Source organism: Rhinatrema bivittatum, chromosome 4, assembly GCF_901001135.1.
Source record: "Rhinatrema bivittatum chromosome 4, aRhiBiv1.1, whole genome shotgun sequence".
In the NCBI taxonomy this organism is placed as follows: domain Eukaryota; kingdom Metazoa; phylum Chordata; class Amphibia; order Gymnophiona; family Rhinatrematidae; genus Rhinatrema; species Rhinatrema bivittatum.
The window spans coordinates 217877197-217903980 of NC_042618.1; the positions used below are offsets into that span (position 1 = coordinate 217877197).

The following is a 26784-nucleotide window of genomic DNA, read 5'->3' on the forward strand; positions in this document are numbered from 1 at the left end:
AGCAGTTGAGATGAGATACTGAATTTATGACAAAAGGTAAGGAAATAAACCTTCTCTCTCCTCTGCTAAAATACTCTGTGCAAAGTTTAAATTATTTAACTACAGTCTCTTAGAAGGGTGATCCAGCCATGTGCTCCTGGGCTGGATATCTCTGGAAAGGATGTCTTTCAATCTCTCAGCTCCTAGCTCTTCTGTCCCTTGTTGGGATTTTACATGTAGCTCGGCTATGAAGCAAGAGCAGCTGTCTGTCTATTGCCTCAGAGTGCAGATTCTGTCTCTCCCTCTCGATAATTAGCTCTTCAGGAGAAGAATTGATTGCAGGGCTGCCAGTTACGCTCTTTTCCTGGCTTCAACTCCTGGCCATCCCCGCCCCATACACACAGACAGAGCAAGCCAATTTGTACCTTTTTTTCCTTAAATGGTCTTCCACCATTCCTTTGGCTTCTTCCTCTGCTGGCTATGAAGTGCTGTTCTCTGGGCAGGCTAAACAGTACAGCTCTTTTCCCAACTTGTTAACAACCTTTTGCCCAGGCGTCCAGTCAAGCAAGGGTGGAGAGGATTGTTGGGACTTTGGAGAAGAACAATCCAGAGCACTAACTATGGATACTTAAACTATAGTTTGAAACTTTTTCCATGTTGGAACTTTTGGGATATTTTTCATGAACTTGGGGAATTTTTCCACTTGTTGCTGGTTAATGTTGGAGCTACACTCTAGCTATCCTAGCTATCAGTGGTGAGGATATCTTCAATCAGGATGAAAGTGCAAGAGCAAGGAGGGAAGTAATTAGATGAAGAATGGACAGAGAAACCCATTTGATCATTGGATGTATGTTGAGCCTTATTTTTGTGATCCTGGCTTGGATCCTTCTGTTTAAGTTACTTTAAAGACTGTCTTTTATTTGAACACCAACTATGGACTCTGGTATTTTCTTTTAAGATTACCTCAATGTGGATATACCATGGGATGGATGGACCCTATTGTGACTCTTGGTTTCTCCCTATGGTGTTAATTTTGGCTTCCCTGCTCTTATTTTTCACCATCTGGCACCTCCTGGAGATTTTTGAACTAGAGTGTTAAGTGGTCACTAAGAGAGTGGTCGACTGTGCCAGGGGCCCCAGAAGATAATTCTTCCTCTCCATCCAATCCTGAACCCAGACTTGAAGCCCCTGGATTGAGAATAACGTACCAAAAGATGGTACCAGCAACATGAGAGAGAGAGGTAGGCAATGCCGATCCTCAAGAGCCGCTAGCTGGTCTGGTTTGCAGGATCTCCACAGTGAACATGCATGAGATGTATCTGCATGCAATGGAGGCTATGAATGCAAAATACATCTCATAGACATAGAAACACAGAAATGATGGCAGAAGAAGGCCAATAGGCCCATCCAGTCTGTCCAGCAAGCTTTCACACTTATTTTCTCATACTTATCTGTTACTCTGACTGCTGAGTTCAGGGCCCTTATTGGTAACTTTTTTATTCTAATTTCCTTCTACCCCGCCATTGATGCAGAGAGCAGTGTTGGAGCTGCATCAAAGTGAAGTATAAGGCTTAATGTTTGAGGGTAGTAACCATTGTATCGCTCCATGGTGAGACCACACCTTGAATACTGTGTACAATTCTGGTCGCCGTATCTCAAAAAAGATATAGTTGCAATGGAGAAGGTACAGAGAAGGGCAACCAAAATGATAAAGGGGATGGAACAGCTCCCCTATGAGGAAAGGCTGAAGAGGTTAGGGCTGTTCAGCTTGGAGAAGAGACGGCTGAGGGGGGATATCATAGAGGTCTTTAAGATCATGAGAGGTCTTGAACGAGTAGATGTGACTTGGTTATTTACACTTTCGAATAATAGAAGGACTAGGGGGCATTCCATGAAGTTAGCAAGTAGCACATTTAAGACTAATCGGAGAAAATTATTTTTCACTCAACGCACAATAAATCTCTGGAATTTGTTGCCAGAGGATGTGGTTAGTGCAGTTAGTGTAGCTGGGTTCAAAAAAGGTTTGGATAAGTTCTTGGAAGAGAAGTCCATTAACTGCTATTAATCAAGTTTACTTAGGGAATAGTCACTGCTATTAATTGCATCAGTAGCATGGGAACTTCTAGGTGTTTGGGTAATTGCCAGGTTCTTGTGGCCTGGTTTGGCCTCTGTTGGAAACAGGATGCTGGGCTTGATGGACCCTTGGTCTGACCCAGCATGGCAATTTCTTAAGTTACCCCGATGTTTGTATACTCATACTGCTCAGATCAATGCCTTGTTAGATGTTGTCTGAATATAAATCCTCTTTTCTTCATTCTCCCTGCTGTTAAACAGTGAGCTGTGCTGGATATGCTTTCCAAGTGAAGTAACAGGCTTAATTGGTTTTGGGTAGTAACCGCCGTAACAAGCAAGCTACTCCCACGCTTATTTGTTTACCCAGACTGTGCAATTCAGTCCTTGTTGGTTGTTGTCTGAATGTAAATCCTCTTCTTCATTCCCCTCTGCTGTTGAAGCAGAGATCTATGCTGGATATGCATTGAAAGTGAAGTACCAGGCTTAACTGATTTGGGGTAGTAACCACCACAACAAGCAAGCTACTCCCAAGCTTATTTGTTTACCCAGACTATGCTACCTTTTTGGTTGTTGCCTGAATGCAAATCCTCTTTTCCACATTTCCTCTTGCCATTGAAGCATAGAGCAATGTTGGAGTCGCATTAACTGTGTGAATGTTTATTGAATAAGGGTATTAATCACCAGGTAGTAGCAGTCATTCCCGCAAGCCATCCTCATACCTCTTCTCTTCATTCCCATCCTCCAGGCTTTATGGATCCACAGTGTTTATCCCACGCCCCTTTGAAATTCTTCAGTTTTGGTCTTCACCACTTCCTCTGGAAGGGCGTTCCAGGCATCCACCACCCTCTCCATGAAGAAATACTTCCTGCCATTGGTTCTGAGTCTTCCTCCCTGGATTTTTAAATTGTGACCCCTGGTTCTGCTGATATTTTTCCAAAGGAAAAGGTTTGTCATTGACGTTGGATCATTAAAACCTTTCAAGTATCTGAATGTCTGTATCATATCACCCCTGCTCCTCCTTTCCTCCAGGGTATACATATTTAGATTATTTAATCTCTCCTCATAAGATATTCGATGAAGACCCTCCACCTTTTTGGTCGCCCTTCTCTGGACCGCCTCCATCCTGTCTCTGTCCCTTCAGAAATACGGTCTCCAGAACTGAGCACAGTACTCCAGGTGAGGGCTCACCAAGGACCTGTATAAGGGGATAATTACTTCGCTTTTCTTACTCGATATTCCTCTCTCTATGCAGACCAGCATTCTTCTGGCTTTAGTATTGCCTTGTCACATTGTTTCGCCGACGTCAGACACTATCACCCCAAGGTCTCTCTCCTCCATGCACATCAGCCCTTCACCCCCCACTGAATACTCAGTGTGGATATCTTGAAAATCCAACCAGCATCTGACACTCGAGGACTGGAGCTGCCTATCCCTGTCTTAGAAGAACTACATCATCCAGAAAGACATGGGAGACCAATGACAAATAGGACTCTGAAAGCAGAACTTCTGAGTGCTGAGTGGATGGGAACTCCAACCTCATCTAAATCAAAGGTGAGGCAAATAGAGGGGGAGAGAAAAGGAGAGGTTCTCCTACAGAGGCACAAGACACATAATTCCTGGCAGATGCTGGAGAAATACTAGACCAGGAAACAGAAGTTGAAAAGAGGATACCAACCAGAAGCTGTAGAGAAGGACTGAGATCAGTGCTACAGTGTTTATTGTTAATGTTTTTTGTGTGTATGCCACATACCAGAAGTGCAGTGGGTATGGCTCAGAAACCCCCCAAAAATACATTTAAAGTGAGCCATTATTTGTTTTGTTTGTGCTGGACTTCAGCCACAGGTTGACAAGCCCAAAGGGCAACAGATTAAGGCCAGATGAAAAGCCCTAAGAAGTGTATGGATTTTTTTTTTAATTATTTGCAAACCAGGCTAGCAGCACACACTCAGCAAGGCAAGTTGGGAGGGATAGCCCCTAGACTGTCTTATTCAGCTTTTCCTTTTGAGGGCCAGGGAATGGGCCCTAATACTGTTATGTTTGAGTCAGGATTCCTACCACAAGGGGAATCTGCTTGTGTCAATGCTGAATTCATGGCCCACATTCCAGTGGAGAGTCCTTGATACCATGCAGAAGGGTGAACTCAAGCTCACTGGCGCACTTCACATGCTCAAGAGCAATCCAAACTCACTTCACTTTGAAACGGAGGTATCTAATTTCACAGTTCTAAAGAATCCTAGATTAGACAGTATTAAGTATATTGCAGAATGTAGCCAACAAATACTACTGGTTACCATGAAACAAATTAATATCACAGAGAGCAAGAAAAAGCTGCATCCACAGCAGGAGTGGAGGAGTAGCCTAGTGGCTAGAGCAGTGGGCTAGGAACCAAGCAACAAGGGTTCAAAAGTTTCACTGTCACTCCTTGTGACGTTGGGTAAGTCACTTTACTCTCCATTGCCTCAGGTACAAACTTAGATTATAAGCCATCTGGGATAGGGAAATACCTATAGTACCTGATTGTAATCCACTTTGAAGTGCTGCAAAAAGCAGAGTATAAAAATATAAATACAAAGCTACATAAAGATCCTGGCAGATCTCTACCTGGAACCATACATGAAGTACCATTTGTGTGGGAAGGAAATACATAAACATGTGGATAGATAGCTTCCATGTGAAAAAGTGCAGATGGCAAGTTCCTCTGAAATAAATACTCAGACCACCAGTGAATTTTGTGTTTCCCTTCCAGGGCAGCATGCCATGGCTGTCCCCTGATTTTTCCATTTAGTTCTTAATACCTCCATGGAGCCTCTTATTTTGGATAGGGGAGTTTTTCTACCCTCCTATCCCTTTTAAATGTTAATGCTGATTTGAATTCTTCTGAGTACCCATTAATAGGGATACAGTTCAGTTATTTTCTTTGCCACTCTAACACTAACTGGAGAGTTGCATCATTGAGAAGGAACCCAAGTATCATCTGTATCTAGAGGAGAGAGAACTTGCAGCCATTCAGAGAAGAAGAGAAAAGGGGAGAAAGGAGTTGGGATGGACCATCAACAAGGCCCAGGAACATCTACTGGAGATTTTGGGAGAAGAGAGTAATAGCAATATCACTCTGATACTGAAAGGAGAAGAGGAGAACAATAGGTGTCATTCAAGTACTGTAAGGATGCTAAAAAGGACAGCATAGAACAGAAGGCAATAAATGACTGTGTAAAAATTGATTTATCTTTAATATTTCACCTACATTGGGAGGGAAGCACTAAACTTGCCTTAAGGCAATGTGATGGGAGAAACCTCAGATTAAAGACTGAATTAACTGGCTTTATCATCTTAAATTTTAAACAAGACTTTGAGAAGCCACACATTTATTGAGATATACTTGTAACATAATTAAGTGAACAGAACAGCTGTAAAGATTAAACTCATCATTCATAGCATCCCAGTACATCTCAGTAAAAATAATGTTGGAAACCACAGTCAGCTTCCAGTGTGCTTCTTACTGCCTAGTGACTAACACTCATCGGTGTGTACAAGAACTGTGAACTGGGATTTAAAGGTTTGCAGTGCACAGGGCCTTGAAAGTCATCTTTCTCCCCACTCGGGGAATTCTGGAAATTAAAGTAATTTATTGAAGAGACGTGTAACAACCAAAACTGGGATTTGAGATATGACCTCTGGATCTACTATCCAGGATAAATCAGCCCAGGGGGTTACATATGCCAATATTTGTATAAATTAACAAGCACAGACTCATAGTTCATTTAATTCAAGGTGAGTCTATTCCAAACCTGTGGAGCTCCCAAGCTGCCCACTTTAGAAGGATTCCACCAGTTCTTTAATTGTGAGAGTCTGATCCTTGAGAAAATTCTTCTAGTACAGAAGGTCAATGGGAAATAAGCCAGGTTATTTTTTTTTCTCTCCACACAATGAACCTCAGCCCAGGGTAAAGAATTCCTGCCCTTAATTCTTCCAGTATCATGCAACAGATTATGTTAATCTGAGCTCTAGCATGGGAAGGCATGTCTCACTTTCTCTCTGGTAGAACTGGGCTATTCTATGCTTATTTACGCAAAAATAAGAAAAGGCGGGCTAATAACATATGTAACCCAGAGCGCTCCTGGAATAATTCAGACCACCCCCATCATATTTGATAATTTCCTCAATCTAATCCCATCCACAACCACCAATTTTAAAAGTCTTCTCAGTCAGGGCTTTTGTCATCTTAGTTCACATCCTCTTTGATTTTTTGTTGTGAGTCCTGTCTGTCTGTCCAGATGAGACTGTGAGCTCCAAGCAGTAGGGCCTGCCGATTGTGTCTATACCACAATATGTACATCAGATATGTGCTATGCAAATGATGAATAGAGAATGTTAAACACCTACTTTAAGCTAGCAAATTTTAAAAAGAGAAACTCCATGGATAGCTACAATGTACGCATGTTGCAAGTAGGTGACTTACTGAGCATTGTCACTCCGCAGACATGATTTTCACAAAGCATTTCCATGCATAACATCTTGTTTTATGGCCTTTTGAAAACCTATGGTATTGGGGGAAGGGTAAATAACGGTAGTTATACAGATGAAAGTACGAATAAAATCAATTTTCTTTGCAAGAGGCATCCCCGGGGGGGGGGGGGGGGGGGGTGAGAGAAAGGAGTCCTGCGTGCATGTTTTTTGCATTTGCAAAGTATGCAGGAAAATCTACATATATGTTACACCCTGCTTGGAGCAGGATCACTAAACCCATAAAATAATATTCAAACCGTGGACTTGTGCACCGGAGTTCTACTTTAAACATTTTTGCTAAAATCTGCACTTTCACCCAACACATGCTGTTTGGCAATGACTTTCCCTGTGTCGAGATCTTTCACCCTCCTGCATGTATACAGACTCTTGTTCACCTCAAGAGCAATCCAAACTCACTTCATTTTGAAACTGAAGCTCGCTCTCAACAAGGTAACAATTTCACATTACTGTATAAAAGTATATTGCAGAATTTAGCCAATAAATACTGCTGGTTACCATGAAATTGAGGAAGGATGTCACATGCAGCAAGGAAAGCCTGCATCCAAGATACAATAAAATGTGCCAAGTTTTCTCTGCAGTACAAACTGAGGGCTGCTTTAGAAGGATTCCATCAAGTCTTTAATTGTGAGTCTAACTCGTCAGAAAGTTCTTCCAGCAGAGAATGCTGATGGGGAAATAAGGCAGGTTCCTCTTTTCTCCAAACACTGAACCTTTGCCCACTGTGGAAAGGTGAACTGAAGAATACAATGTGGCATACTCTTAAAATGAACCTGAGGTTTATATGAAATAAACACCTAACCAAATGGGTGCCAGATTAGCTCCTAGTCCACAAGTCATTTACTTTCTAAGGTTTCTGTTCTGATCTGCAAAATCCTCAGGTACTAGTGTGAAGAGCCAGAGAATGACTCACATAAAAATGCAACCTGGTGCATGTCTCTGCTCCTCAAGACCCAGATTGGTCCTCAGGGCATTCAAAGGAGCTGCTAGGAAGGCATTTAAAAGGCTCAGATGCCAAGAAACAGTGCAGGATCCTGGTGGTTGACCCATGAGCTCTCAAACTACTGTGTATAGATGACATATGATGTGAAGGTACCAAAGTATTTTTTTTTTCATTTTGTAAGTGAACATCTTGTCTTAAGTGTGTGCAGTGTTTCACTGAGAAAGAAAGATTACTATGTGCATTGACCTAGGCTGGATGTATGGACAGCATTTAAGTGTGGCCTGGGTCCTAAATTCTGGTCTTATGCCACTAGTAATGCTTCTTTTTACCTCGGTCCAACATTTTCACTTAACATCTTACTTTGATGATGCTGTGATTGCAGGGCTTCCCAAACCTGTCCTGGGGACCTCATAGCCAGTCAAGTGTTCAGGATATCCATTGAATATGCATAAGATAAGTTTGATACATTGGAAACTTCAGTGTATGCAGTTTTCTCGTGCATGGTCATTGCAGATATCCTGAAAATCTGACTGGCTGTGAGGTCCCCAGGAAAGGTTTGGGAAGCCCTGGATTTTAGCATTGCACAAGAATATGGCATTGTTCAGGCAGTATATGACTGAGCTCAAATAGATAGAGGGCAATTCATGTGACTCTGAAGTGGAAATTCGAGAAAATAGGTTGATGTGGGTCTAGGATGTCCCTGGGGAAAATAGGTTGATGTGGGTCTAGGATGTCCCTGGGGACCTGCTGGTTCATTCTGTTTGGGTAGGGCCTCTGCTACCATGGATGCTGGAGTGCCAATGGAATGCTCCTAGGCATTTGCCAAGAGGCACCTGGGGAGAATATGGATCACAACTGCATCACGAGAGGCCCTGTGACCTTATTGAGTGTTCCATCTGAGAAGAAATGTGGGTTCTGATGATACTATGGAAGAATGACTAATAAACCAGTATTTGGAGAAGGAGATTAAGATCTAAATACTAAAGGACATGTAAAGTGTATTGAATTTGTTTGATGCTGTTTATCTCTGGTAACTACTGCTGCTCAGATTCTTCAAGAGATTTTTCTATAGGCACAGAGTGGGAGGAAGCCTCTTCATATGTCAAGTCCTCTGTGTATCTATTGTAGCGAAGTTGGTTTATAGGCAAGTAAAAACGGATGAAAATCTCAGATGCTTCTGTAACCCCTCTTTTTTCGAATATCACCTTCAGAGCCTCAGAGGGTTGTGAGTTATACTGCTGCAGCCCTGGGAACAGCAAAAGGTCCACCAGGGATCGTCAAATGGGGACCAGATTATTTCAGGGAGGCCCAAGAAGAAGACTTACCACTATGAACAAAGTCCAGTGTCCACATATAGGCGCTGATTCTAAATTAGAAAAAGGTTTATTGTAAATCCAGCATAGAAAAAAAAAAAAAAAAGAGGAAACTCTTTAAAAAAGTCACTTTGATGAAAAAAACTCAGTAAATGCTCATTCTTCTTTGAGCAGGAGGGATCCTACTCACACACAGCTTCAGTTCCAAGGCCTCAGAGCAACATAATGCATAAACTGTCCAGACAGTACTGGAGCTTTCCCAGATCAGGATGTTACCCTTGTCTTAATAGGATGTCCTCCCTTTTGTTGGCCACGGCTTCTTCTCAGCTTGGAATCTTTCCTGTTCCTTGCTGTAGAACTCCTGGGGTGCTTTGCAAGCCCTGTCTCTTCTCAGGACCCACTAGACACACCTAAACAGATGCCCGGGGGAGCATCTTATATAGAATCCTACTTACCCTACCCATTCCCCATGGAGGGAATGTACCTCCCCTTCATATGACTCTGTGACTCTGAAGTGGAAATTCCTCATGCAACAAGCATTACCTCATGCCCCTTAGTACCCCTCCTTACAGAGAATGCTTGCAAAGGGCAAGAGCTCTGCATCTTGCACAGAACTCCCTGAATTTGGGGTGAACCCTGGACACCGCAGGAACCACCCAGAAAGCTTTAGAACCTAGTGAAGAATGTTAGTGACCCCTGGTAGAGTTACACTTCCAAGGAAAGCACATGATTTCAGAATGACACATTGGGATATTCTTTCCTGGAAATTGCTGTTAAATTCTGCTGCCTTGGATTTTTGGAAATTGCCGAGATTGTGAAACAGCCCTTGGCTTTTGGTTTCAGAAATCCGTATTATGTCACAAGCCAGTGAAATCCCTTAAAAAGAAAGCCATGCCACACACATTGCCTGAAAAGCTATTCCGCATAGCTGCTATCGCAAGTATTGGGTTTAAGAACTGACTTGCATTTGCACACGCTGATCTCAGATCTGGAGGAAGAATCTGATCCATTCACAGCATGAACTGAGAAACTGAAACCGGGCACAGTATCTACACTCCAAAAATGACGTTATGGCATACTGAATAATTTTATGCATCACTCTTTACATTATGCTCCTTTGAGGTCAACAAAAAAAGGTCTGGAGTAGTTCCAGAGGACTGGAAAAGGGCAGATGTGGTTCCTATTCATAAGAGTGGAAGTAAGGAGCAGGCTGGGAACTATAGGCCAGTGCTGATTCCTTTCAGCCAGCAGCAAGGTGATCCTCTCCTCTCAGTTCCCACTGTGGAAGGGAGTGGACAGTGGAGTGCCCCAGGGATCTGTATTGGGACCCTTACTTTTCAATATATTTATAAATGATCTGGAAAGAAATACAACGAGTGAGATAATCAAATTTGCAGATGACACAAAATTGTTCAGAGTAGTTAAATCACAAGCAGATTGTGATAAATTGCAGGAAGACCTTGTGAGACTGGAAAATTGGGCATCAAAATGGCAGATGAAATTTAATGTGGATAAGTGCAAGGTGATGTGTATAGGTAAAAATAACCCATGCTATAGTTACACAATGTTTGGTTCCATATTCGGTGCTACAACCCAAGAAAGATCTAGGCGTCATAGTGGATAACACATTGAAATCGTCGGTGCAGTGTGCTGCGGCAGTCAAAAAAGCAAACAGAATGTTGGGAATTATTAGAAAGGGACTGGTGAATAAAACGGAAAATATCATAATGCCTCTGTATCGCTCCATGGTGAGACCGCACCTTGAATACTGTGTACAATTCTGGTCGCCGCATCTCAAAAAAGATAAAATTGCGATGGAGAAGGTACAGAGAAGGGTGACCAAAATGATAAGGGGAATGGAACAGCTCCCCTATGAGGAAAGACCCAAAGAGGTTAGGACTTTTCAGCTTGGAGAAGAGACGGCTGAGGGGGGGATATGATAGAGGTGTTTAAAATCATGAGAGGTCTAGAACGGGTAGATGTGAATCGGTTATTTACTCTTTCAGATAATAGAAAGACTAGGGGGCACTCCATGAAGTTAGCATTTGGCACATTTAAAACTAATTGGAGAAAGTTCTTCTTCACTCAACGCACAATTAATCTCTGGAATTTGTTGCCAGAGGATGTGGTTAGTGCAGTTAGTATAGCTGTGTTTAAAAAAGGATTGGATAAGTTCTTGGAGGAGAAGTCCATTACCTGCTATTAATTAAGCTGATTTAGAAAATAGCTACTGCTATTAGTTTTTGGGTACTTGACAGGTTCTTATGGTCTGGATTGGCCACTGTTGGAAACAGGATGCTGGACGTGATGGACCCTTGGTCTGACCCAGTATGGCATGTTCTTATGTTCTTAGTCTGACCTCTGTGGTTAACAAACTAATGGAATCACTGCTAAAACAGAAGATAATGCAATTTTTGGAATCCAATGGATTGCAAGATCTGAGGCAGCATGGCTTTACCAGAGGTAAATCGTCAGATGAATCTGCTCAATCTCTCTGATTGGGTGACCAGAGAGTTGGATAAAGGGAGAGTGCTAGACGTAGTGTACTTGGATTTCAGTAAGGCTTATGACACGGTTCCACGCAGAAGACTTATAAATTGTGTGCCCTTGCTATGGATCCTAGAGTGATTGACTGGATTAGAAACCGGCTGAGAGGGAGGCGACAAAGGGTACTGGTAAGTGAAGTTTCTCTGGTTGTTGGGAAAGGTTTGTGTTTTTGCTGATGATATCAAAATCTGTAAGAGTGGAGAGCCAGGAAGGAATGGAAAATATGAGGGGGGGGGGGGGATCTAGCAAAGCTTGAGGAATGGTCTGGCAGCTAAGATTTAATGCATAAAAATGCAGAATAATGCATTTAGGATGCAAAAACCCAAGGGAAAGTAAAGTATTGGAGGTGAAATTCTTCTAAGCACAAAGGAAGAGCAGAATATGGGAGTAATTGTAACTGATGATCTTAAGGTGATCAAACAAGTGGATAAAGTGACGGTAAAAGCCAGAAAGATGCTTGGCTGCATAGGGAGAGGAATGGTCAGCAGAAAAAGGGAGGAGGTGATGTTGCCTCTGTATAGGTCCCTGGTGAGACCTCACTTGCAATACTGTTTACAATTCTGGAGACCGCACCTTCAAAAGGATATAAACAGGATGGAGTCGTTCCAGAGGGTGGCTATTAAAATGGTCAGTGGTCTTCGTTCTAAAGCATATGAGGATAGACTTATGTATACCCTAGAGGAAAGGTGAGATAGTGGAGATATAATAGAGACATTCAAATATCTCAAAGGTTTCTATGCAAAGAAGATGAGCTTTTTTCAATGGAAAGGTGGCTCTAGGTTGAAAGGGAGTAGACTCAGGAATAATCTTAGGAACATTTCTTTACAGAGAGGGTGGTGGATGTGTGGAACAGCCTCCCAGTGGAAGTGGAAGGGACAAAAACAGTATCTGAATTCAAGAAAGCATGAGATAAATGCAGGGAATCTCTAAGGAACTTATGAGAGTTATAATGCTAAATTAATTGGACGGATGAGCAGACTGGATGGGCCATTGGTCTTTTTTCTGCCATCATGTTTCTATGTTTCTAACTAATATGAGTGTAATATCTCTTTTGTGACATTTCTATAGTCCTCTGCATCAGCAGCTATCTGGATGTGTACCACGAGTTTGGGAAGCTGTGGGATGGATTATGTGGAAAAGGGTTTTCATGCATGTAGAAAGGACATGCAGTGTGAGTTATGAATGAAGGTGCCAGACAAAGTTGTGTATTAAAGCATTGAATCAAAGGGAAATTAAGTCAGGAAAAGTGGTTCCCAAACCTGTCCTGGACAGGTCCAGATTTAGGAACAGAGCGTTGCTGCTGATGCTGTGCTTTTTTTGGGGCCTGCCTGCCTCCCAACCGCTTACCTAAAGCGGCGCTGTCTTGATTCTGCACGGCAGCAGCAGCAGCAGCAACCTAAAAGAAATTCAGCGCAGGGCCTACAGCCTTATGCTCAAAGCCCTGCCTCCCATGCAGGTTTCCATAGTAACAGGAAGCCCGTGTGGTGGGAGGGGAGCAGGGTTTTGAGTGAGCAGATACAGGCTGCAAGACTGCACTGAACTTCTTTAAGGTTGCTGCACAGGATCAGGACGGCGCACTTTTCGGTAAGCAAATGGAAGTTGAACTCCTCTTCCTCCCATATCTCAGGAAAGGAGAAGGGAGAGGAGTGAAGGAGGGGTGCCCGCAACTGACTTTTTATAAACAGGTCCAATGAATGGATGTTTGCAAAAATCATGAAGGGTGCAGATTATTCAGCCTCTGTATTTCCTGACTTGAGGTTCATCTGAAGGCAATATGGGTGCGATAAGAAAGCAACCACAACAATCTGTGAAGATAGCTAAGCAACTCAGACTGGCCCAGATAAACTGGTCATTTTAAAATCAGTGCCCATATCCCCCAGTGTCATTGCTTTGCACTATGTTTAAACACTTCCATCTGTGAGACGCAGAATCTACTACAACTGCTTTCCATTAGAGTGCACTGTCATTATTGGGCTATCAGCTGAAATGTCATGCTTCACGTGTGCACTGCTGGGCTGCAGTGCCGTTTCCCCTTTCTTAACCACAAGCCTTGCATTTACGGCAAAATATTCAGAGGTTTATAAAGCCATCTTCCCTATAGGAAACTAAGCTAAAAAGTAAACATTTAAAATCCTAAATATATATACCCTAGAGGAAAGGTGATGAGAGGAGGATATGAAAGAGGCAGTCAAATACCTCAAAAGCATGCAAAAAAAAGGGGCATCCTTCAGTGGAATGGAAGCTCCAGAATAAGAGGCTTAATGAGGAGCAGGCCTAGGAAATCTGTATTCACTGAAAGGGACAGGGATGCACGGAACAGCCTCCTAGTGGCAGTGGTGGAGGGTGGTGACAAAAACAGTAACAGAACTGAATAAGCCTAGGATAACCACAGAGGAAGTGAAAGTATTGTTACAGGAAGGAAACTGGGCAGGCTAGATGAAACTTGTATTACAGTCTCCATTTCTATAAAATTGGAATTTCTGGTTCTAGTATAAGCGCCAATCAAAAAGGTACAGGAAACAAACTTCTAGGATAGTGTATATAGCAAAGAAATAATAGAAAAAAAGTCAACAATTTCTTTTATAATAATTTTGTCATGTTCCCTAGGCTCTAATTAAGAAACATAATAAATATAGAAATGCTATATTGGGTCAGACCAAAGGTCCATCAAGCGCAGCATCCTGTTTCTGACAGTGGCTAATCCAGGTCACAAGCATCTCATAGGATCCCACTGAATAGGTCCAAGCCTTCTTGCTCATATGCAATGGCTTTCCCAAGTCTACATGGCTAATAAAGGTTTTTCTCCTCCCCCTTTTTGAACCCAGCTACACTAACTGCTTTCACCACATCCTCTGGCAAATTCCACAGCTTAATTGTGGGCCGAATGAAAAAAAAGATAGTTTTAAATGTACTGTCTAGTAGCTTCATGGAGCGTCCTCTAATTCTAGTACTATTTGAAAGGGTAAATAACCAGTCCCCTGTGTACCTGTTCCACCCCATTCAAGATTTTATAGACTTGAAGCAGTACATCTAAGGATTCCCAAAATATCTTGTTCCAAAGACTAAAAAAAGTCAATATTGCAAAAGACTTTTTATAAGTTTAGTTGGATTAGTAGTTGTAAGACCTCCTGGAACATCAGACCATAATGGTGTAAAGATTTATATAATATATTTTATCCATAACAGGATCTTATCGCATGCTACAATTTCATAATTCAAAAACATGCATGCAGCCATCTGTGGGGTGGATTGCCTGGCAGCATACATCTGGCACCTGCATGAAAAAAAAACCTTTCCAAGCAGTGAAGGTAGAAGGAACAATGTTATCAGCAAGTTACATATGAGTAAATGGAGGCATGGGATGATAAAGAGACTTGGACAAGGTCAGATGAGTAGCAGCTTCCAGCCTTGGTTCATTTCGAATCCACTTTTGGATGAAGGCAAAAATCAGACCAACTTAACGGTGGCAATGAAATCTGAGGATTTACCCAGAAAAATTGTATCTCAGTTTTTGATAAATTTCTTTATTTTTCAATAGTTTCATAATGCTGGAAAACTTAACAATTCTTCCTATTTCCCATAAACACCACAACCAAACCTGATAATTTATAACAGGTTTGAATAACAGCAATAGGCTGTCCTGTTGGCAGAGGGCCCTGGGTTCAAGTCACAGGTCAGGTCTTCTGCTACCTGGGTTGACCAGGGCTGGGGATGCTACAGAAGCAGCGGTCACAGCCTCTAGAGCCAGGAAGTCCAACTCATTGTGCAACAGCAACTCTTAAAGGCTGGATTTAGGGCCCAGCCAAGGATTGTTGGCAAAAATAATCGAGCTAAGTGAATTAGGAAGGGATGTTTAAAAAAATAAGTGTGTGTGTGTGGGGGGGGGGGGGGGGGGTGGAATCCCCAGGAAGCTGCAAATAAAGGCTCATGGTGCCAGAATCGAGTCCAGGGTCTAAAGTGAGCTGGAGGTGCAAAAGGAGCAGGTGAAAATGACCAGGCCCCTCCCAAAAATCCCCACTCAATTTTTCACTTTCTTTTTCATGAGCAACATTCTGGATAGATTGCTGGGAAAGGTTTGTGGTTTTGCAGATGATACCAAAATCTGCAACAGGGTAGACAATCAGGCAGGCGTGGAAAAACATGAGGAGGAAACTGGTGAAGCTCGAGGAATGGAAAGGCTGTTAAAGATTTAATGCTAAAAAAATGTAGAATCGTGCATTTTGGCTGCCAAAAACCCAAGGAAGCGGTACTGGGTCTGGGAGTAATTGCATCTGATGATCTTAAGGCGGCCAAAACAGGTGGATAAGGTGACAGCAAAAGCCAGAAAGATGCTTGGCTGCATAGAGAGGAATAGTCAGCAGAAAAAGGGAGGTGATATTGTCCCTATATAGGTCCCTGGTGAGACCTCACTTGTACAGTTCTGGAGACTGCATTCTTCAAAAGGATACAAACCAGTCAGAGTTGGTCCAGAGGGTGGCCACTAAAATGGACTTCATTCTAAAGCATATGAGGACAGACTTAAAGATCTAAACATGTGTACCCTAGAGAAAAGGCAATATGAGAGACATTTAAATACCACCGAGGTTTCCATGTTGGGCTTGATGGACCCTTGGTCTGACCCAGTATGGCAATTTCTTATGAGTCTCTTTCAATAGAAAGGAGGCTCTAGAGCAGTGGTTCCCAACCCTGTCCTGGGGACCCCCCAGCCAGTCAGGTTTTTAGGATATCCACAATGAATATGCATGAGAGAAAATATGCATGCACTGACTCCATAACATGCACATTTCCTCTCATGCATATTCATTGTGGATATCCTGAAAACCCGACTGGCTGGGGGGTCCCCAGGACAGGGTTGGGAGCCACTGTTCTAGAACAAGAGGTCACGTGAAGGGGATAGACTCAGAAGTAATCTAAGGAAAGATTTCTTTATAGAAAGAGGGTAGAGGATGCATGACCACCCTTCTCGTGGAGGTGGTGGAGAAAAGACAGTATCCAAATTCAAGAAAGCATGGAATAAAACAAAGGATATCCGAGGGAGTGGTAGGGATTGTAAAGCTGAATAATTGGTGTGAGTTTATTTTTTTAAAAGTTTTTATATGCCGCTTATAATAGAAAATCCATACTAAGCGTAAGCGAGCAGACTAGATAGGCCATTTGGTCTTTTTCTGCCATCACATTTCCATGTTTTGATTTTCTCAGTTGGCATGCATCATAGGACTGCATAGTTTAAGAACCACTGGTAGCCTGTCTATGGCAGAGGGTATCTAAACTTGAATTCTAGCAGCTCTGACAACATGGTCGGGGACATCCTTATTTGATCTGTGATTTCCCCCAGATGTTATTGGTGATTAAGGGGGGTTATTTTCTAAAGCTAGCGCACGCGAAAAGTCCCTTTTCGCGTGCAATAGCTAGATCGGGGAGGAGTAGCCACCGGAAGGGGAGGAGTCAGGGTGGCACCGGGGCGGATGCCACGAAGACAACACAGACGGCGAAAAGGTAAGGAGCCTTTTCGCTGCCCATTTCGCACCCAATAGCACCACCTTTTATGATGGCGCTATTGGGTGCGAAAGCCGGCAGCGATTGCACCGCAGAGGTGCGATCGCTGACGGCTATCGCAGGCCCGCCCCCCGCTTTGCCCCCCCTCGCCCCCCTGCACCACGCGATTCATAGAGCCGTGCGTCGTGAGAAAATCCCGGCCTAAGTATCGTGATCGGTTAAAGTCCACTTCAGGGCAAATACATGAATATTCCAGGAGATCATTTTCCTTAGCTATAGCTTTTATCTCCTTAGCAGCAATGATGGTGAAATTGGGAAGGAAGAGAGGTAAAAAGGGAGACGACTAGTACTGGGGAAGAAAATCATGGTTTGGAAAAAAAACATTTTAGCTCATGTACTCAGCATTTGCACGAAATATCGTGAATATTAGTTTACACAATTTCTGCCCTAGGCTAGAGTGAAATTGTATCTGTCAGTAGGGAGTGTACTGTATTATCTTCAGCAACGACAGAGAACATGTCTGTTGTCTCAAGGTTAACTAGTAAAACTAAATTTTAGAGTAGCGGGTCTCTTACTCTAGGGCAAAATGAAAATTTACTGAGAGTAAACAAAACCCAGCACATCTGCTTGAGAAAGAAATTGCTTTAAATTGATTAGAAATCAAGTACAATGCACTTCCTGATTCTCAAATGGCACAACAGCAAGGTAAATAGACCAGTATGCAGAAAAAACACAGAGGAAGCAAGTCAAATAGGACTTGTTCTCGGGTTCCCTCACTGTCTAGATGTCATCCTTATGCTTCAAGCTAAAATTCGGGTGCCTTCAAAAAAGGTGTGAGATCTTTTCAGAAGGTTTTGAATTAGTTCTGTGAATCTACAGGAAATTCTGCAGGTTGTTCAAGTAGTTTGAGAAACTTTTTTCCCCTCAACAAATCTGATGCAGATTCTTTGAATTGGCAAATCCCAGCTTGCAAAATGCATAGTGGTGGTCAGATTCAATGCAGATTCTGGCAAATTGGTGAACCTGCAGCAAGTCTCTTCTTGAATATAATTGGGCATTTTCCAGCCTAAGGTCCGGTGGGAGCAGGTTCCACTGTTTGGGGCCTGCGGTGGAAAAGGCTCTTTTACTAAAGGAGGTTTTGAATGTAGGTGTTCTAAGAGTCCCTCCTTGCGCTAATCTCAGAGGACGGGTTGAAGTATGAAGTATATATATATATATATATATATATATATATATATATATATATATATATATATATATACACACACACACACATACACACATACATATATATATATATATATATATATATATATTACAGACACACACACACGGCAGAGGCTGACCTCTATGGAGACAGTAAGGCACATCCTCAAAGGAATATACAAGCATCACTGTGCTCTCTTTATAATAAGCTGCACTGTGGTATTATATACTGGGCAACAATGGGAGGTGAGCTTAACATTTTGACTTTAGGAGTTTACTTTGTGCTGTGATTTGGCGATTCACATACACTGCTCATTTCTTCCTTGGCAGCAGCTTTAGCCCTGCTGTAGTTCATGGAATTGCCCCTGTGCTCAAGGTAGGCAGCAACTAAATATTTATCATTCTATAGCTATTGTATTCTGACTGTCAATTCTCTTTATTGTACTACTTATAAGGTTTTATTTTTTAATAAAAATAAATTATATACTAGTGTGGCTCAACTTATTTTTTGTTCAAGACCTATTCGAGAGCAATGACAAATTAACTAAAAAAAAAGCTCCACACCTTCCAGATTAAAGTCAGCGACAGGTTTCTTTCACAGCTTTTTTGCTGCAGATGTGGTAAAACAAACTCCTGGAATTAGAGCCGAGACTCTGTGGCCTCTTGTTTTGTGCCCTTGGTTTTCTCCATGAGTTTCACCATGTTGGCCCTGTCCAAGAGTCACATCCCCCAGCAGCAGGTCCCAGGTCAGAGGCTGGTGACTGTCAACATGTACAATACTTGACCGTCCTGGATTGTCATTTTATAGAAATGCTGCAGCTTGGTATCCAGCTGCCAGCAGTGAATGTATGATAATTCTCTCCCCTCCCCCCCCCCTCACTAAACCACCTGCTTTACAGCACAGGTGTATGCCTGGAGCTATTGTATACACTGCCAGAAAAGTACGGAGATATACAAAGACCAGGCACGGAATAATCCAAATCTAAAAAGGCAGCAAGTTAAAGATACTGTGCACGAATGAATACCTTTCCATTTGTAAACTAAAGCTGGAGGGGGCAGCCGAACAGTGTCTCATGTTAGCAGGGATTTTTTGCTAGGTAACAATAATCTGGTATAAAGATGCCTGAAGGAGCATTGCTTCATAAGGGGTTCATATCACACCATTCAGATATCCCCTGTACAAAAGCAAAACCAGTTCTAAGCACCATAAGGGAAGACATTCTTAAAAGATGGCTTTATTATAATAAGTTCTTCACATGGCACATAATACTGTAGATGCATTCAACCGCACTTAAAGCAGATTAGGAATCTTAAATTAAAAATTGAGGCTGGTTGGCCACTTCAAAACAGATTGGGGTAGATTTTCAAAGGGTTACTGCATAAGATACGCGTGTAACCCCCGAAAACCTACCCCTCGCGCGCCGAGCCTATTTTGCATAGGCTCGGCGGCGGGCGCAAGCCCCGGGACGCCCGTATGTCCCGGGGCTTCAAAAAATGGGTGGTCCGGGGGTGGGGCCGTGAACGGGGCCGTGGTCCAGGGGCGTGTCCAAGTACCCCGACACAGTGGCCTGTGTCGGGGCCTGGTGCGCCGGCAGCGAGTCGGTGCGCGCAAGTTAAGCCTGCAAAATTTAAAATCGGCCCCAATATGTTTAGGGGATTGCCACTATATGGCAGATCACAGTGAGATTCTGGGTAGGTGTTACATAATTAGACTTCAAAACAAGGATTTAGGGTAACAATGAGATAGACAGATTGTGGTGTGATGTACCTAGCCATTAGATGTAGGGGATAAAAGTATGTCTTTAGGGTGTTTTTGATGGGGCTGTCTGGTAGGGTTTTGCAGATTTTATTTTTTTTTAAGCAAAAATAGAATATAGTGCCCAGGCCCGGAATAAGGCACAGGCAACAGAGTCAACTGCCAGGGCGCCAAATTTGAAAGGCTCCAAACATCCAGGCCAATGAGGAGCCTTGCATTAGGGCTATTTGCCGGCAGCCCCCATGGCACTCTGCTCTATTGCACGGTCTTTCCATAACTCAACACAAACGACTTCAACTGGCACAGAACACTGCTGCAAAGGTCATTTTCAGTGCACCCAAATTTGACCATGTAACCCCTCTTCATTGGTTCCCAATATCCCTTCGAATCCAGTTCAAAACCGGATGCTTTACATTCAAAGCTCTTTGCTGGGGGAACCTGTCTTATCTTTCTCTTATGATCGCCCCTTATGTTCCTACTCGTCAGCCGCAATCCTCACAACAAGAACTTTTAGTGCTGCCTTCTGTACAAAATATTCATCTGGGAAGTTCAAGAGTAATTTGCTTTTCTTATTTAGCAACCAGGCTCTGGAACGCTTTACCCCTTAATATCAGGCTTGAGAAGGAATTCTTGAAATTTAGGAAGGCACTTAAGTCTCTTCTTTTTATACTGGCCTTCCCTCATCTTAGTACTAATTTGATCATTTCAATTTTGAATTGATCGTGTTTTGGTTACTTTTACCTGTGCTAATATATTTTAGATTATATTCTATTTTAGCTTCATTTTATGACTATATTTTATACTTTTCATATTAAATTTTATGCTTTTTCATTTTTTAAGTGCCTTGTGTTTGCGATTTTTAATTAGTATGGATACATTTTAGATGATTTTTTTGTTAATTTTTAAATTTTAATATATTAGCCTTCGGTTTACAAATGTAATCAATTGTGATAAATCAAGCAACAATAAATAAACATATGGGTGCCAAGATCCTAAATATTGCTCTGATAGTGCCCATAGATCAGGGCTTCCCAAACCTGTCCTGAAGACCCCCAGCCAGCTGGGTTTTCAGGATATCCACAATGAATATGCATGAGATAAATGTGCATATACTGAGTCTCCATGGAATGCAAATGTATCTCATGCATATTCATTGTGGATATCCTGAAAACCCGATTGGCTGTGGGGACCCCAGGACAGGTTTGGGAAGCCCTGCCATAGACACTACAGAACTGCTTGCTCACCTGTGTTAGCATTCATAGGTGTTGGAACGGGATGGGCCATTCCTGGCCCCAGGTTTTCCTGCTGCTGGGCCACAGGGGATCTTCAGTGTCTTGGAAGGTCTCACAAACTACTAATGTAGGCACAAGGCAACTCTCTGGCTTCCAGCTGTGCAGGTGCCTCAATTCTCACACTAAACTCACGAGACTGAAAATGTGAAATCAGTTCCTAAGCTTGTGAGATCACTACAGAATGGAGGCATCCATGCAGCACAAACTCAGAGAGCCGCGTGGGGGCTGTCATTAGCTCTTTGCGAGGGGTGCAGAAGCAACAGTCAAACACTGAAGATCCCTGGCAGCCCAGCAGCAGAAAAACATAAAGATATGATAAACATAAAGACCTCTCTGATGCAGAATCAGCCACAGCTTCTTGGATGAAAATAACAAAGAACATTGCAGACCTCACTTGCCCTTTAATCACAAAAAGATCCATGCCCAACCAGAACAACAGAAAACCTTGGTACACCCCACAACTGAAAACCCTCAAACAAGAACTCAGAAGGAAAGAACTTGTATGGCGAAAAAACCCATCACAAACCAATCAGGAGACATACAAGTCTCTCATGCACCGCTACCGGACAACCATTTTACAAACCAAAAAGGATTTCTACTCCCAGAAAATTCACCATTTCATCTTCGATCCCAAAGCCCTTTTTCTCGCTAGTCTCGTCGCTCACTAAACCCTCCCCCCCATCCTTCCCAGACGATCAAGCCGCCAAAAAAGCTGCTGAGCTTGCAACTTTCTTCAAGAAAAAAATCACAGACCTCATAACACCTCTAAATGCCAATATGGGCTCCTATCAGCCCCCCCATACTCAGTACATCTCCAACAGAACACAACTTGGGAAACATTTGAGCTGATTTCCTCGTTAGAGATCGAAACTGTCCTAAAAAAAACTTAAACCAGCTTCACACCCCACAGATGCGATCCATCCCATCCAATCTACTCATTGCCATTCCTAAAACAGTCGCCAAACCTATCGCAGACATTATCAACTGCTCACTAATTCAAGGCTCAGTTCCAGACCCTCTGAAACTCGCAATCCTCAAACCTCTCCTAAAAAAAACGAACCTTTCTCCAGATGACCCAGCCAACTATCGACCTATAGCAAATCTCCCCTTTATATCTAAAATCCTAGAAAAAATAGTAAACAAGCAACTGACGGAGTACCTGGAAGACAACAAAATTCTAGCACCATCTCAATTCGGCTTTCGCAAAGAACGGAGTACGGAAACTCTTCTAATCTCTTTATCTGACCCTATACTCCTGAACCTAGATAAAAAACAATCCTGCCTACTCATACTCCTCGATCTATCTGCCGCATTCGACACGGTGAAACACTCCCTTCTCCTGGAACGTCTATCTGACATCGGAATCAAAGACACCGCTCTAAATTGGTTCAAATCATTTCTACATAACAGATTTTACAAAGTTAAAATTAACAACAATGAATCACACTCCGTCGACTCCTCTATGGGAGTACCTCAGGGCTCCTCATTATCACCAACTCTTTTCAACATATACATCCTACCACTATGCCAGCTCCTTTTCAAACTAAATCTTAAACATTTCATTTACGCAGACGACGTACAGATTTTGATACCAATTAAAGAATCCCTACAAAAAACCCTAGAATTCTGGAACACCTGCCTTTTATCCATCAACAACTTGCTTTCAAGCCTTAACCTAATCCTCAATTCCAACAAAACAGAAATACTCCTTATCTCTCAAGACGGGAACTATGCGAGGCCAAACTCGAACCAAATAAATCACCCACCCTTTTCTGCTCAGGTGAGAAACCTCGGAGTCATCATGGACGATCAATTAAACCTAAAGAAATTCGTCAATAACACTGCTAAGGAGGGTTTCTTTAAATTGCAAGTCCTTAAACGTCTCAGACCACTCTTACACTTCCAGGATTACCGATCAGTCCTCCAAGCAATAGTTTTCTCTAAAATCGACTATTGCAATTCTCTGCTAATCGGCATCCCAGCTAACACCCTTAAACCCCTTCAAATGCTGCAAAACGCCGCAGCCAGGATACTGACCAAGACCAACAAGAGAGACCATATCACCCCCATCTTAAGAAATCTTCATTGGCTCCCAATAAAGTACAGAATCTTATACAAAGCTCTAACAATCGTTCACAAAACCATCCACAAACACATTCCGCTGGAACTCAACATACCACTTCAACCACATCTTCCAACCAGACCAACGAGAACAGCATACAAAAATACTCTTTTAACAGCACACATCAAAACCTCTCTAAGCAAACATGCCATGTCCGCAGCAGGTCCATCACAATGGAACTCACTTCCACCAGCACTCCGGGCAGAACCATGCCCAATCAACTTCAAAAAGAGACTAAAAACCTGGCTATTCGAACAAGCATTCCAGTCATGATAATTATATACCTCTACACCACCACCCGGCCCAAAATCCTAAATAAAAACTCTCATACCATTCTTATATTAGAACACAGACGCCTATTAAGATAAATTTGCTTTCTTCCCTCTCTAGTATGTTCCAAGTTTTTGCTCCCCACTTACTCTGACCCAATCTTACTCGGACCCAAACTTCATACCCTGTATTATGTATTTAGCATTAGCATTAACATTCTCTCATGCTTATCACAGTTCCATGCAACTAGCATTACATGTAATTAGCATTTAGCATTCTATGTTATCAGCATTTTATGTTCTATGTAATTAACATGCTCTCATGCTTGTTTTCAGTTTCAATGTAAACTGAGACGATATGCAATATCTTGTATGAATCCCGGTATATAAAAATGTTAAATAAATAAATAAATGATGGCTTGCTGGATGGGGAGGGAGGGAGGGAGACAGGCAGGCTGGCTGGGATGGGGATGGAAGTGGTCAGACAGGCAAGCAGGCTGAGATGGCAGGCTTGCTAGATGGATGGGAGTTGGCTGTGCGTGTGAGAGGGCATGCAGTATTGGTGGGTGGGTGAAAGAAGCCTAGAGAGGTGGTGGGGAGTGAGAGGGAGCTGGACCACTATAGGGGTAGAATACTTCCCTCTCTCCAGTCTACCCTTAATATTGGACTCTGTTCCCCCAGATCCTGGAACCTCCCTCCTGCCCATACCTGATCCTGTCATCCCCCCCCCAATTTCCATCCCTGGTCCTCTGGTGGGGGCTGAGGGAAAGAGAGAGGGAGGAAGCTGCACTGGGTTGGGGGGGACTCTAGGCTGGGCAGAGGATTGTCTACTAGTATGTATGTTGGGACTTGTAGCAGTCTTGTTTGTTGCATTTTCACAACAGGATTCTTGCAGCGCTGCCTTTTTATGGTAGTGTTGTTGCTGTTTGAGTTAGTGCTGATATGACATGACAAATCTGCTATACATGTGCTACGTTTGGGGGGGTTGATTCAGGATTTTGCATTATTTCACAGTATGCCTGGTAGTGGAGTGAGTTTTTGTACTGCTGTTACTAAGATGACACCAAACGATTTTTTTTTTCCCATGGGGATATTATTATTTAGTACTCACAGTTCTATTAGTAATGTTTTTGTTATTAATCTCTTTTACCACTATATCTGGTTTCCTAGCATCAAGCTTTTTATTAGTTGGTCTGGGAATGAATAATTGGATTCTATGATTTAGGTGAAGAACCTATGCAAGACAGGATGACTAAACTGTTTAAGAAACTGACAGAGGAGGCTTGGGGGGGGGGGGGGGAGCAGAGCTCGGTTAATTTGCTTGCCCTCTCCTCCAACCAAGAATGGGTTCTGTTGCTGCCGCCCCTGTTCGTATCAGGGGGCCTTCAGAGCCCCCAAGGGAGCCCCCCCCCCACTCCTGGAGTACTTAGGGTGCCTTCAGAGCCCCCAAGGGAGCCCCCCACTCCTGGAGTACCTCCCAAGGTCCCAGCAAGCGGTAAAGGGGGCACCTGAGCCGAGAGCACTTAGAAAAAGCCCCAGAACTAGGACGAATGCAGCCCATCAACGGCTACAACGAGAGAGCAAACTTTTCAGGGTAACTTTGTGATTTCATTTGGCCCCACTGAAAAAAAAAAAAAAAGTCCTCAGGAAGTCTTTTACCACTAGCGTGCTGGGGCTAAAATGCAACTTGAATAAAAGACAGCAATAAGGAAACAACTGTCATTTGCATCAGTTAAACGAGAGCAGTACGGATGGACCTTGTCAATGGAGAAAACAGTTTATGAGGTATGATTTTTTTTTGCTTTCGTTTTCGAAGCTGCCTTGTTTAGAAGGATATCCGAGGAATTTTAAGGGGAAGGAGTATTTTCAAAAGGTTCCCTACGTCGAAACGTTTTTTGCCTTTGCTAGAGTGGGGGAAACAAATTTTGAAAACCCACTGCTGCACGTTTAATGTCCAAGGGAGGCGTTTACAAACGCATTCCACATTTTGACTTAAAAGCCCGACGTTTGTCCAGGGGTCACCACCAAGTGCTTGCCTGCAAGCAAACCTCAATTAATTTCTAACCCAGGCTTTAGCGAGCCGGCCAACTCCGGAACAGTTAAAAGACTGAGGCACCAAGGTCCCACAGGTGCGAAGGAAAAACAGTCTGCAAGTTTCTCCTGTCAATCTCTCACATAACCGAGACGTCAGCTTTGGGGAGCAAAGGAGATGCGCTCGGTCCCTTCTCCTCCGGGTCCAAGTGACTCACAGCACAAGAGAGGGACAGGGTCTCTCACCTGATGTACGGGACCAGCGGGTCCACGTGGCCCGAGAAGACGGCGATGACATAGGAGAGGATGAAGGCGGCCGAGGACCAGACGACCAGGAAGCACGGGATGAACGCCGTCCCCTGCAGGAGCCACAGCATGGCTGGGGGGGGGGGGGGGGAAGTGCGGCTGGCCGCGGGCAGCGCTTTAGGGAGGGTGGTCACGGCGCCGCCCGCTCTGTTACGGAGTCCGTGAGTCACAAACCGGAGGCAGGCGGCCCGGCCCCGCCCCGGCTGATTGGCTGCCGGACCCTCTCGGTGCCGCCGCTGCGGCTGCTGCAGATGTGGAAACCGCTGCCCGCCCCGGGGGGGGAGGGTTCTACAGAGACCTAGGAAAAGGCGAGAATCGCTTCTAGCACTGAGTTAGAAGTACAGGGCTCCCGCAAACGGACCTGAAATAAATCCCTTCTCACTATACTTCACTTAACACTGGCCACATCTTGACAACTAAAACCATCTTTCTCTAGGGCGATCCTGACTAGGGTTTGTGTTTTTTTTTTCTAACCATCGCCTGCTCTCACCAGCTTTTCACATATGAGACACGCTCTGCATAAAAGAATTAAGGAGTCCTGGATCCTTCCTTGAAAGGCTAGATCGAGGAGGGAAACCTTGTCAGGGCACTACAACGTGATGCTCCAGACATTATTTAAATGTATTTTAACTGGACATTGCTTAGTTTTGTTCTCTGCCCTTTGCTGAGGGCTGGCTGTTGTGAATTCTGGAATCTTTGAATAAAGATACAGTACAAAAAAAAAAAAAAGAAAGGCTAGATCTATTACTAATGCCACTGAAATATATGGAGACCAGACACAGCTCAAAGGCGGGAACACCTCAGGTGATGAGGAAGCAAAAGTTAAGGCCATAAATCTATTTATTTATTTAGACATTTTATATACCGCCCTTCCATGTAAAGATCACAACGGTTTACAATAATGACATTCATAGGTATAAATCTCTT

At 43.2% G+C, this 26784-nt stretch overlaps 1 protein-coding gene across 1 annotated transcript in view; it reads right to left on the reverse strand.

The window, feature by feature from the left end:
- DRAM1 (DNA damage regulated autophagy modulator 1) overlaps positions 1-26142 on the reverse strand; it is an 81978-nt gene extending 55836 nt beyond the window's left edge. Inside the window, exon 1 of the mRNA XM_029599702.1 lies at positions 25798-26142. Within this exon, the coding sequence (XP_029455562.1) occupies positions 25798-25928 (131 nt within the window). The 5' untranslated portion in view covers positions 25929-26142. The remainder of the gene's footprint in view (positions 1-25797) is intronic.
- Between the last annotated feature and the right edge of the window lie 642 nt (positions 26143-26784).